Source organism: Camelina sativa, chromosome 3 (assembly GCF_000633955.1).
Source record: "Camelina sativa cultivar DH55 chromosome 3, Cs, whole genome shotgun sequence".
NCBI lineage: Eukaryota > Viridiplantae > Streptophyta > Magnoliopsida > Brassicales > Brassicaceae > Camelina > Camelina sativa.
Window position 1 is genome coordinate 1,387,756 of NC_025687.1, and position 13,087 is coordinate 1,400,842.

General features: G+C 37.9%; 1 protein-coding gene and 1 long non-coding RNA gene across 18 annotated transcripts; one reads left to right on the plus strand and one right to left on the minus strand.

The window, feature by feature from the left end:
* LOC104761402 lies at positions 1,453-9,694 on the plus strand. 15 transcript variants are annotated; one of them, XR_002037340.1, is made up of 33 exons: positions 1,455-1,697; positions 1,822-1,864; positions 1,967-2,064; positions 2,182-2,722; positions 2,868-2,983; positions 3,091-3,182; positions 3,295-3,364; positions 3,448-3,522; positions 3,639-3,778; positions 3,878-3,922; positions 4,032-4,086; positions 4,187-4,360; positions 4,441-4,543; positions 4,638-4,743; positions 4,859-4,986; positions 5,081-5,144; positions 5,220-5,285; positions 5,431-5,489; positions 5,581-5,659; positions 5,826-5,900; positions 5,987-6,041; positions 6,235-6,340; positions 6,412-6,468; positions 6,549-6,626; positions 6,725-6,789; positions 7,201-7,238; positions 7,345-7,472; positions 7,590-7,811; positions 7,960-8,037; positions 8,131-8,208; positions 8,300-8,400; positions 8,515-8,570; positions 9,468-9,689. It is a non-coding gene; the product is annotated as an uncharacterized LOC104761402 (long non-coding RNA). The 15 variants fall into 15 exon arrangements; XR_002037337.1 differs by having other exon boundaries at positions 1,453-1,697; positions 8,300-9,209; positions 9,474-9,694; XR_002037345.1 differs by adding an exon at positions 7,049-7,129 and having other exon boundaries at positions 1,454-1,697; positions 8,300-9,689.
* Positions 9,876-12,254, minus strand: LOC104761460 (coumaroyl-CoA:anthocyanidin 3-O-glucoside-6''-O-coumaroyltransferase 1-like). Of its 3 annotated transcripts, none has more exons than XM_010484548.2 (2): positions 11,899-12,254; positions 9,876-11,286 (listed from the first exon to the last, which is right to left on the minus strand). In XM_010484548.2, the coding sequence occupies exons 1-2, from the start codon at positions 12,025-12,027 to the stop codon at positions 10,006-10,008; spliced, it is 1,410 nt and encodes a 469-aa protein (XP_010482850.1). In that variant the 5' UTR covers positions 12,028-12,254; the 3' UTR covers positions 9,876-10,005. The 3 variants fall into 3 exon arrangements, with proteins under 3 accessions (XP_010482850.1, XP_010482864.1, XP_010482858.1); XM_010484562.2 differs by having other exon boundaries at positions 9,876-10,749; positions 11,362-12,254; XM_010484556.2 differs by having other exon boundaries at positions 9,876-10,691; positions 11,304-12,254.

A 13,087-nucleotide genomic window follows, 5' to 3' on the forward strand; every position in this document is an offset into this window, starting at 1 on the left:
TGGTGGTGACTCGGAAAGATTACGTAGTTCCTCGAGATACGGAAGCTCATCAAGGAGAGCAATTGCTTCAAGTTCTCGTCCAAGTTCCGCTTGTGGACCGAGCGATATTAGTCGATCATCTAGCCGTCTGGTCACTTCAAGTGGCGGAGTGGGAACAGGAAGTAACCGTGCATCATCGACAAACCAGAGAATCCAATCAGGAAATGAATCCAAGACTTCGACCTTTTCTCGTGCTGCTAGAAACACTCGGGAAGATCCATTGAGGAGGAGCTTCGAGCTTCTCTCTCTCCGAAAATGAGACCCGACAAACAAAAAAGAAAAGAAAAGAAAAAAAGTCTATTATACATACGAACAAACGAAACGAAACACACATAATCGTAATTCGTAAGAGAGAATCTGAGTTACGAATATACATACGGCCACGTTTCATATGCTCTATAATTTCTTTTGTATATGATAAAAAACAGTTTTAGAGGACATTTAAAGAGGGGGAGAGAGGGAGAGAGTTATGTAAAACGGTGAAATTTACAAGTCTTTAAATTTATGTCAACACATATAAAGAGATTAGTACCATGTAAACAGAACTACTAATTGGAGTATTCTGTTTTGTCGAGTTTGAATCCGAGTAATATAGTAACGGAACATTAGAACCACTAACTACGTGTGTTTTGGTATTAGTATGTAAGGAGAAGAGAACTGGTCGGGACTAGAAGGTATTACTCGAGTGGAGTCAACTCCGTAGAGGAGTGTTAAGGTGGGTGTTCAATAGTAGCAGCTGATCACTTCCTCCTCCCGAATGATGGGTAGAAGTAACGCTCATAAACTGTTTATATTGGTAAAATGGAGGTTTAATTTTAAGATTAGCTATATTAATACTCCCTCCCTAATAGATTGATGTTCTAGGATTTATTTTTGTCCCTTTGTAGATTAAAAAATTAAAATAATTATATTACTTTATGCTTTTTCACACATATCATTTATTATTCCTATCAAGTGATAAAACCATGATGCCAAGAAGTGAATTCCAAGTAGGCCGAGTTAGAGCGACGGCCCAAACGTATCTTATCTAAAACCTGTTACGCATGCAATTTAAGTGTGAGAAACAGAAACCTTCTGACCGTCAATAGAGGTTTTCTTGTGTTGTTGACTCGTCAACGAAACCGAAACTTCTAAACGACGTCGGTATTGTTTTACGATTCACAACAAAAATCCAACGTTTCCTTTGTTTTATCCTTTTAACATAAAGATTTTTTTTTTTGTATAGAGTTATTTCCTTTTTCTTTCTTCTTATAACGTTCTAATAAAGTTTTTTTTTTTTTTTTTTTGTTTTCTAATAAATTTCCTTTTCCTATTTCCCCTAAGATTTCCTATTTCCCATTCTTTTTTTATATAATAAATGAGGGAACAAACATAAACACATCTGCGTATATAAATACAGAGTCAATTATCTCTTTCTTCACCCCTCGCGATCAGAGAGAAAAAAAAAAAAAAGTGTGTGAGANAGAGAGAGAGAGAGAGTTCTCTACTCTCGAATGGTCGATTGATTTCTCCTCTCTCTCATCTGACGCTCTCTCGTTGATGCTGATTTTTTAAAAACTAAAGAAAATTCAGAGCACAATTAGGGTTTTATGACCCCCAAGCATCATCAATCGTATATGAAATCAGCTTCTTCCCCAACCCATCATCGTGTCGTGTGTGTATGTTCAATTTCATGTTCGATTTTGTTGTTTTCATTATATAATCTAGAGAATAATTTGATAAAACGTACACTTACTCACTCACCGTCTCTTCTCTTTTTGTCTGTCTAATTGATGAATTTAGGGTTTCCACGGGCGCTTCTTATTCGAACGAGCAAGTTAAGAAGGTATACAAATTCTTGGGTTTATTTTCTTAATTAAGTTAAGACATCTTCTCTTGTCTCTTGTCTTCTAACTCTTGAGTATCTCGTTTGATGAATTTGCTGGAGGATCCGATATTGGTGCCCGGTGAGGATTGGAGGACGTTGCTTGTTTTGTTTCCATAGTTGGTGTTTCTTCTTCTGATTTAACCGACGGCCAAGTACAGGTTTTTAAAAATTCCAGAGTTTTTTTTTTTAGGGTTTCTCTTTTAAGTCGTTGTTTGATTCAGACTTGTAAAATTAACTAATATGGTTTTAATCTAATTCTGCTATATGTTGTGCAGGTCAGAGACATGGATTGAAGAATGAAGAAGAAGACTCAAGAATAATTAAGTTAACTCTGTTCTTCTTTGTTTTTTACTTGGATTTTGAGATTTACCAAGTTATACTAACCTGCTTCTGATGCTGTTTTCTCTTTCTCGTTTCAACTGATCTTCTCTTTCTCTATATATATATGGTGGTTCACTTCCTTTCCATTACTGTTAAGGATGATGCTGAATTATGGACCCAAACGATGGCAAAGAAATCCTCTTCGTATTGCTATGTAAGTCATCTCAAAGTTTTACTCTTTTCTTTATCTTCTTCTGTTACAAGCTTATCTCTATCCTCTAACCATGGATACTCCTCTCCTTGCTTTGTAAGTGATCTTAAATTCTTCTACGTTTTTCTTTTCTTTGTCCTGTTTCAAGTTCATCCTTGACTACCCATTGATCCTTTTTTTTCTTTGTTGAACAACAAGGTGCTACTGAAGTGGAACTGGACAAGGCCACAAAATTCAACGCGGTGCTTTTTAACGGGGTTGTTTGTTTCTTTTTGGTTTAACAGGTGTGTGTGTGTGTGTTCCAAATTTCATCTGAATTGTTTGCTTTACTCAGGCAAGTCGATATATTACTCACAAGCACTCTATACGTTTGCTGCAGTAGTCCCCATCCATAAGTGAGACTGAGACTTTTTGTTGTTGTTGTTGCAGCTTCTCTAGATGATGGAGATATACTTATGGTGATTCACTTCCTTCCCATTACTGTTAAGAATGATGCTGAATTATGGACCCAAACGATGGAAAGGACATCCTCCTCTTATTGCTCTGTAAGTCATCTAAAAAATTTACTCTTTTTCTTCATGTTCTTCTGTTACAAGCTTATCTCTATCCTCTAACCAATACTCCTTTTTCTTTTTTTTGGGTGAACAACAAGGTGCTACTGAAGTTGGAACTCGACAAGGCACTAGAATTCAACGCACCATCCTTTCAACTAAAAGGTACTTGTCATTGCCTCATGCTGTTAAGGTAAGTTAACTCCGTTCTCCTCTCTTTATTATTTTACTTGGATTTTTGAGATTTACCAAGTTATATTACTAACCCTGCTTCTGATGCTGTTTTCTTTTCTTTCTCGTTTCAGCTGATTTAATGGTTGCTGCAGTAGTGCAGTAGCACTTGGGATAAAAACAAAACAGAGGTGTTTGTCACAGGTAATTTTTCACTTAATCTATGAGAGATTTTCTTTTCGATAATGACTCTTTGTGTTGTTCTGATACTTTCTTCTCCTCTGCAGCTGTCCGTGACTACAAACTGTCTCTCCAAAACTTGAATGATGAAAAAAAAAAGAAAGAGAAACATACTTCTGGAGGTATAGATTTGCACCTATGTAATTTTTCATATTTCTTTTTTCACATCTGTGTTGTGTTTATAAATACAACATTTATTTGAGAAATAATAACACAGACTCTTAACTTCACCGAACAGAGAAAAAAAACCAACAAACAATGAGAGAGAAGTGAAGATCGGAGAGCGTTCGGTGATGATTCTTGAAGAATGAAGAAGATTCAGAGCAGAATTAGGGTTTACGATTGATTACCCAAACGACAACAACGACATTTTTAATTGTATAGTCATCTTCTTCCCCATCCATCATCGTGTAAGTTATTAGAGATTTTCTCTTTATCTTCTCTTCTAAATCTGAGTATGTTTGCTGAATTTAGCAGTATATGGTGCCAAGTGAGAATCGGAGGAGCCGGAGGACGTTGCTTGTTTGTTTCTTTTCCATGTTTAAAATCTTATTGGGTTTTTTTAGGGGTTTCACCTTGGCTCTTATAAAATTAACGATGGTTCCTTCTTCTTCTAATTCTCTATGTGCAGATCGGGGTGGGATGGTTTGATGAATGAATGATGTTTCAGAACTTGGGGATTTATGGTTTGTCTTCTGGTTTTCTCTTTTTTAAGTTGTTGTTTATTAATTCACACTTGCAAAATTAACTATGTATATGGTTTCTTCTAATTCTGTTTATGTGCAGGTCAGAGATGGATTGAAGAATGACGAAGAAGACTCGAAACTGCTTAAGGTTTGTTTGATGATGATCGGAACAACAACAGCAATGGTAAAAAAATCCCATCCTCTTCTTGATGAATTAGCAAGATATGGTGCAAGTGATGATCGGAGGAGAAGGAGCAGGCTGTTTCTTTCCATGGTAAGTTAACTCTCTTCTCTCTTGCTTCTTCTCACTTGGATTTTTGAGTTTTACTAACCAGTATACAGAGACATATTCAGTGATCCTAATGGGAGTTAGAAAACTGTATGAATTCCGAGGTTTGTGTTCACATCTTCTACTGTACGTGGCCTCGCATCATCTGCTTCATGCCAAGATTTGAAGGTGTGATTGACAACTAATGTTTTGCTGCAACTTTTTGGTTTCTACTCTTTTAGTCTTGTTTTTGTCTGTTTGATATGGGATCCATTTTTTTCAGGATCATATGCGGGGATAGCTGGTGATGTGCGATTTACTGAGGTCACTCGAGACAGTGGTGCGTCTACTTCCTTGTCCACTTCAAATTCTCCCCATCCACATAAGTTGTGAGTCTAATTCATCCCTTTCAAGTTAAATCTTCGTTTCACACACTATACAGAAACTAACTGATATCTTTTTTTTTTTTTGTATGGTTTCTGTTGTTTCTTCTTCCTTCTCGAGGTGATGCATTCATATAAAACGATGGTCCAATCCTATTCTGGACATTGGATTGGGGTTTGTTTCAGGAGTCTAGATACGACGACGACGACGGTATCTATGATATTGTTAATCTTCTGGAGAGTATTGCGGTGAGATTTGTTTCTCCACTTTTTTTTTTTTCTAATTTTCCATTAAATATCTTTTGTTATGTTTTGCCTAGTAACGAGTTTGGTCTAATTTTAGGATGATCGGAGGGGACATTGTTTGTTTCCATGGCGTTTCTTCTAATTTGACCGAGCAAGTAGAGGTATAACAATTCTAGGGTTTATTAGAATTACGAATTAGCATTTAATGGTTCTTCTTCTTAATTCTCTATTTGCAGATCGCGGAGATGCTTTCAAGAATCAAAACTGATTCTATTGGATTGATGGTGTTTGACCAAGTACAGGTTTAAGAACCACACATGGCCTAACGTTGCTACTCATAGCAGAGTGCTGCTGAACTATTATCGTATATCACTTGAGTGTGACTAACCCTGGGTCTTTGTTTTGCTGAATCTTGGTTATAATTAATAGAATGACCTTTTCTTTCAGATATAGATACTACACTGTGCTTTTTGTTTGTCTCAAGGAGTCTCGTCATCTGCTCACAGGTACATACACAGACATACTTTTGCGCTTTGACAATTCTCGTTGAATAAACTCACTCTAATCTTTTTGATGCTGTTTTCTTTCTCGTTTCAGCTGATATAGGACAGGGCTCTTGGACTGCCACTAGAGCGGCCAAAGAGTGAACATGGAGAGGGTACATCATCTCCAAAGGGTGAAACTTTGCAACTTCGTGGGGCTCTTAAGCTCCTCTCAAAAGTTTTATATCTTCTCATATAATTTGGTCTCATTGCTCACTTTTCACCATCGTTGTTGTATGCTTATCTGCAATAGATTAAAAATCCAGGATTGGGTCTAAATTCCTTTATCTTGTTTTTTAGGATTATCCGGCCTTTGGCAACTTCTCTCGTCCAAGCCTGGGGTGGTGGTTATGCAGCTTTTGCTTTTTCAGGCTGGTAACGTTTATCCCCCTTTAATATCTATTTCGTCATGCTTTTGATTTTTTTTTATTACTGGCTCACAAACTTATTCAACTCGATAGGTCCCTAAGCTTTATGAAGTGTTTGGTGCCTCCTATTCTAACTGAGCTGGGCAAGGTACTATTTACATTATCATTCATGTGTTACCAGATTTCTGATTTCTTTGGTTTTATGATTTCTTTTTCTTTATCATCTTCTTCTCATATAATGTGGTCTCATTCATTCCTCACTTCACCATCGTTGTTGTTGGTTGATAGCAATAGAATGAAAATCCTGGATTGGGTCTAACTTCCTTTATCTTGTGTTTTAGCATGATCTGGTTCTTTGGTGTGGGTTTTATGGGTCTTTGGCAACATCTCGTCTAAAGCGTGGGGGATCACAAGTGGTGCTCATGCAACTTTTGCCTTTTCAGGCTGGTAACGTTTTTCCTCTTTAATATTTATTTGGTCATACTTTTTACTGGCTCACAAATTATTCAACTCGATAGGTACCCCAAGTTTTATGAAGTGGTTGGTGCCTCCTATCCTAACCGAGCATGGGAAAGGTACTACTTACATTATCATTCATATGCTACCAGATTTCTGATTTTCTTTGGTTTTATGAATCTTGTAATCGTTGTTACAGGTCAAGAACCACCCGTGGCCAAACTTTGATTCTCATAGCGGAGTGCTGCTTAACTATTTATCATCTAACCGAAGCAAGGTACAAACTTGCATCGTTATCACTTAAGTGTGATTCGTTTTAGATCAGAAACTGTTCAATGTGTTAACGTTTCCCTCTTCTCGGCTCTATATATGCAGGATTGCTTGATTAGAGACTTTGTAGAAACATGGCACGAAGACGCAGTAGTTTTTTCTCCACCGAGGTATGTGATCTTTCTTTTTTTCTTCAGAATTTAGGGAAATTGGAGAGTATTTGCTATTGTTTTATTTATCTTTCATGAAGCAAATGTTACTCTTCTCTAATTCTGTTATCTCGGTGGAGATATTTGGAATTTAGGATCTTTGTATCTCATTACGCATATCACTTATTGTTTGCTGCTTCATAGCTTACTGGTTTGTGTCTCATTACGCATATCTCGTATTGTTTGATCTATCTGAAATGCTATATCTATCCGGATGCAGGTAATTGTTAAATCCAACCCGTATTTCGTCAGATCAGCGCAGGTCTTTGATGAATGCAACGAACAAACTGATATTACAAAGGTTTTAGATTAGGTCTTCACGTTCTTAGTTTTAAAGCTGCAAATATTAAGTCTTCTGCTTCTCTATATCAGGTGGAGATCTAAACGATGGAAGGGATGTCGGTCTCCAGGTAAGCTCATCTTTATATTATATAGTCTAACACTTATAGCTGTACAATCTTGGTTTGACCTTAGTCGTCTTATAGACCCTAACAGCTATTTGAAATTGTATATCAGGCTTATAATTGGGAATCTCACAAACATGATTGGTGGAGAAACTTGCACGGAGAAGTTCCCGGCGTCGCAAATCTGGCTTTACTTTCTGCATGGTTGCCACCATCATCTCAGTCTCTTGCCACCAGAAGGTAAGAATAAATTGATTTCCAAGATTTAATGAGCTTTTTGTATATTTGAGTGTTTAATCAAATAGCCATTACTAACTGCAGAATTGGTTTCTGTTGTTGCTTTTACTGTAATTCCAGCTGATCTTCCACATTACCTTTATTCACTAAACTCAGCATATGGCTCTGAGCATCTATTGGAATATTTACTTCCTCAGATGAAACAGTACAAAGTTGGTTGATATAGTTATCAATCATCGTGTTGGGACAACTAGAGGACATGGTGGAATGTATAACCGTTATGATGGAATTTTCTTTATACCGTGGGATGAACACGCCGTGACTTCTTGTACCGGAGGACTGGTGAGTGATGATTATATTACATGTTTGATAGATATCACTATGTTCTGAAAGCTAAAGAAAAGTTATCCACTAAAACATATGGTAACCGGAGCACAGTGGATAATATCTATGGAGTTCCAAATATTGATTACACTCAACATTTTGTTAGGAAATATATAACCGGGTGGCTTCGTTGGCTTCGCAACACTGTTTGGTTTAAGGATTTCCGTTTTGACGTTGCTAGGGGGTAAGTTTTCTCTTCGCTTAACTCATTTGTTTATTTGTTTGTGGAGTCCTTAATCTGTGAAATTTGAAAATGTAATCGTTGCCGTTATTTCAGCAAACTATGTGAAGGAATACATTGGAGCGTTTTTGAACCATCCAGAAGGTCTCGTCGCCTATGAATCTCATCGAGAAGGTGCACCAAAAACTTTCATAGCTGCAGCGTTTGTGAACCATGTATGTTATGTAGCTGGTAATTAGTCTAACTAGTTTCTTCTACTTTCTAGAATATTTCATAATAGCTGAGCCTGATCTTTAAAAAATGGATGTAACTACGCTACATTATTTTGTCTCTGAGGTCATTTCTCGCCAGCTACTATAAATCTAGGTAAATTTTGAGTTTTGTTTAACTTTCCACTCATGCTCCTTGGTCTTTTATATAAGCTGACGTCGGGAAAACTAACCATGCATAGAAGCAAAAGATGATATTGTTGTATTTCAGGAACCATTGGACACATCGCTCATGGAAAGTCCACTGTTGTGAAAGCTATTTCTGGTGTGCAGGTAAATAATGACTATGTTTTCCCCTTTTTCACAGTTCTATAAGCACGATTAATTTGAATCTATGCTGTGAATCTTGTTGCCGTCGAGATTTTTGAAGAATGAAGAAGATTCAGAGCATAATTAGGGTTTACGATTGACATTATACTTGTGGGCTAGTTTTATTAAGTTGGGCCGGTTAAAATGAAGGGAACAGCAATAAACTAACGGGGGCAAAGTGGTCTTTATGGTATAGAGACTTAGGGCTAGGGTTTTTGACGAGCCGCTAGCTATATAAGATCATCTTCTTCATTGCTCTGCTTCCTACAGTTCGTATATCTTTAGAACTGTCTTGTTCAATCTCTTAGGGTTTTATCTATATATAACTAGAGTATCTTTAGGTTAGCAGGAGCCTCCCGGGCTAATCTGATTACAAGAGATGAGGAAGTAAGCCCCAAAGCTCCTGCTAGATTTGTTTTTGGCCGTTTGTGTTGCAGATTCGCCTTATTCCTTAGGCTCTTCTGTGTCTAAAAAGCGGCTATATCTATATCTCTTTAATGGTAGCCATGTTCTTGTTTAGTGTTTTTGTTAATGGGCGATGATTATAAACTTACCCGCGCTTCTGAGATGCTTCTTTAGGTCAATGAAGCATATACGGTAAAATACATAGTTGAATTTCTTAATATGAGCCTTAGAGTTCTTGTTTTCTCGTCTTCGAAGTTTTGCTCTTTTGAGTTAATTTGTTTTGGGCAGTGATGATTAATTGTAACAGCTTGATACGCCAGTTCTGCTTCAGATAATTCTTGATTGAAAAAGCTATATTCTTATCTGAGCCTTTATTAGTGTTTCTTTTACCAAAGTGTTTGTTTTCGAATTATTTGAATTGTCGATGATGATATAATCCAATCTTACGAGGTGCAGTGGAGCTGAGACCCTGTTTTTCAGGGAGAACCCCTTGGCAGAAGCTGCAATTTCTATGATTTCTTTGGGTTTTACTGAGACTTCACTTCATTACTTTATCGTTTTTGTTTTTTTGGTTTTCTTTAATAATGAAATTTATTTGAGTTTAAACTATACACTTGCACTTGTATCGTAGTGCCTGTAGTCTGAAAAAACTCATATATCTTCAAGTGTTCTCATCAGCTTCGTCTCATCTTTATAACCATGAGACTAGGAGTTAAACAAGTTCACTACATTATCATCTTCTTCCAAAATTAGCCCGTGTTTTTGTTTTGCTGTGTCCGAGTTTGATGCTGCCTTTATTCATGAGATTGGAAATAAATGACATTCTTAACGAACGGCTTTGGTGGAATGGATATCTCATGAGAGACCTATAGAAGTTGATTTATTTGGCCGTTACAAGTTCTTGTAAATGAGAAAGGTTGGTAATGATATATGATTGAAGGGAAATTAAGATTGGTGAACAAGTTGTTAGAGAAGAATGGGAATTGTGCTATGTTTCAAATTCCTTGATCCCCTCTTGTAGAATCATAGCAAAGGCATCCATTGTTTTCTTCTCCAGTGCTATTCCAATCTCAACTCCATTACTGCCGTCTCTGGACTCTGCGAATGCAATCGAGCCTCCTGTTTCTATGTGAGCTATATCCATTTTGCAGGGCTTTCCTAACCCGAAATCCATATCATACATTCTCAGTTTTGGAGCTCCTGCTATTGATGTTGGAAAACGTGACATTGCCCATTTGCGTACTCCTTGTCCCCAACTTGGTGCTGTTTTCAATAGATCACTTGATAACATATCACTGATTCTCGCTGTCAGTGCATCCGAAGCAGCCAAAACGCCTTTCTTTCCTAGCAAATCTCGTTTCTTGACTGATACGATACCAGGAGCTATGCAGTTGCCAAAGTATGTTTGTGGTATTGGTTCTGTTTCTGCATACTTGAGACGATTCCTGCAATCCACATTAATCATCAAATGAAAGACTTCGTCTTTGTCTCCCTCCTTTCCACTGTCTTCAATAAGCGTCTTGATCAAGCTCACCCAAGTGAACGCTAGATACACCACGAAGGTAGAAACAGGAGACTGATTCTCAGACTGCTCTGTAACCCAGTGCTTGAGATTTTCTATCTGTTTACGGCTCATTGTAAAAGTAGCTCTGACCATGTTCTCAGGCATGGCATGTGAGCTGTGTTTTCCAGAGTTTTGGCTCCAAAACCTCTCCAAGTGTCCTTTAGCTACCTCGCCTGGGTCCTTGATCATGTTTCTGCAGCTGTGATCAGGCGGAGAGGGTAGAAGAAGCGTGGCAGCTGGATCTTGGCCCTTGGATTTGGTCAATGTCATCCAATACTTCATGAAATGACTGAAGGTGACTCCATCTGCTACAAAATGAGTAGCTGAGTTGCCTATACAGATTCCGGCTCCAGGGAAGATGGTGACTTGCATCACCCTCGTTGGCCGCATCAGAATTCCTTCTGGAGAGACATGAGGTGGAGGTAACTTTGGCATGACGCCATGCAACACTCTGATATCTTTAGCAGAATCGGCTTTCAAATCATTGAAATCAGCTGTTCCAGTGGACTCTGCAACAATGAGAAGAAGAGAGTCTTCACCATCCTTGTAGCGTAAGTAGGGAGGATCGGGACGAGGCGGGATGATTAGTTTGCCGGCGTATGGGAAGAAATGTTTGAGGGTAATGGAGAGTGATTGTTTGAGGTTAGGTAAAATGTCTTTGAGGAAACAATCAGTTGAGTTTTGGTAAGAGAAGAAGAAGAGAAACTCGGAGAGTNTGGCATGTGAGCTGTGTTTTCCAGAGTTTTGGCTCCAAAACCTCTCCAAGTGTCCTTTAGCTACCTCGCCTGGGTCCTTGATCATGTTTCTGCAGCTGTGATTAGGCGGAGAGGGTAGAAGAAGCGTGGCAGCTGGATCTTTGCCCTTGGATTTGGTCAATGTCATCCAATACTTCATGAAATGACTGAAGGTGACTCCATCTGCTACAACATGAGTAGCTGAGTTGCCTATACAGATTCCGGCTCCAGGGAAGATGGTGACTTGCATCACCCTTGTTGGCCGCATTAGAATTCCTTCCGGAGAGACATGGGGAGGAGGTAACTTTGGCATGACGCCATGCAACACTCTGATATCTTTAGCAGAATCGGCTTTCAAATCATTGAAATCAGTTGTTCCAGTGGACTCTGCAACAATGAGAAGAAGAGAGTCTTCGCCATCCTTGTAGCGTAAGTAGGGAGGGTCGGGACGAGGCGGGATGATTAGTTTACCGGCGTAAGGGAAGAAATGTTTGAGGGTAATGGAGAGTGATTGTTTGAGGTTAGGTAAAAAGTCTCTGAGGAAACAATCAGTTGAGTTTTGGTAAGAGAAGAAGAAGAGAAACTCGGAGAGTGGTAGATTGAGCCATGGGGCATCGAAGAAGGTGAGAGGCAGAGTGGTGGATGGAACGGTGCCTTTTGGGGGAAAGATGTGAGTGGTCTCGATGATGTTAGGAGGTTGAAGATGAGCCATGGTGTTATGAGATTGAGCTTTGAGGAAATGAGTTGCTTTGTTTTTATAAAGGAACGTGTTGGGTTGTCTTGAACCCACCGGGCAAGTGAAGAAAGTACATACAAACCTGAAGTGTTTAATTTGATCAGACGCTCTCTCTCTCTCATGTGCCCCAACCTCCACAACCAGTCAACCACCATTATTTTTGATAAAAAAACCTTTTTATTGGGCCGTTATGATGTTTTTATTGGGCCTTTATTCAGTATTTTACATTTCTTTTTTACATTTTTAGATTGAAAAAACAAAATCATATACAAAATTAAAATTTCATATCATAATTTCGCAATTATATGCATTTTAACAATTAAAATATATATAATTGCTATGAAATTTTAATTGTGTATATGTATTTGTTATTTCAAGGTAAAAAATGTAAAATACTGAAAAATTAAAGGCCCAATAAAAATGTTTTCTAATCAAATATAATGCACGTATAATCATATCTCGCAAAGGCTTGGCATAAACTCGACTTTTGATTAATGTTCCTGTATTTTGGGATGAGGGATTATAGAACAAGTCTTGTTTTTGTTACATTTCCCTGGAGGCAACATACATCATATATGATTGATGTTAATAATGTTAATGGGGTACTCAAGGTTATATATTATATTATCCTCTGTCATCATTAAGGAGATCAAGTCAACCATCCGAAGCCGTCTCCTTCCTCTATCATATGCTCCATACTCGAACACACCGGATCAAACTTTGCTCATCACCTGGTTCAGTCTTTTTCTGTAATCTGTAATTTTTATTTACTTGGCAGGTCGATCCTTTTTGGTGGTTCTGACCTTTCTCGGGGTATGGTCTTCTTTTAGTAAGGGCCACGGTAAGCTATTTCTCTTTTTAACTTTTGTAACTTTTGTATTGGGCCTGTGGCCGTCATGGGCTTCAAGCTCTGTAATGAATTAATGAATGAAGTTTTTTTTACAAAAAAAAAAAATTATATATTATCGCCTGTACGTAATTAATCAGAAGAAATGTATAAACGTTAAAAAAAGAAAAAAAAAAAAAAAAAAAAAAA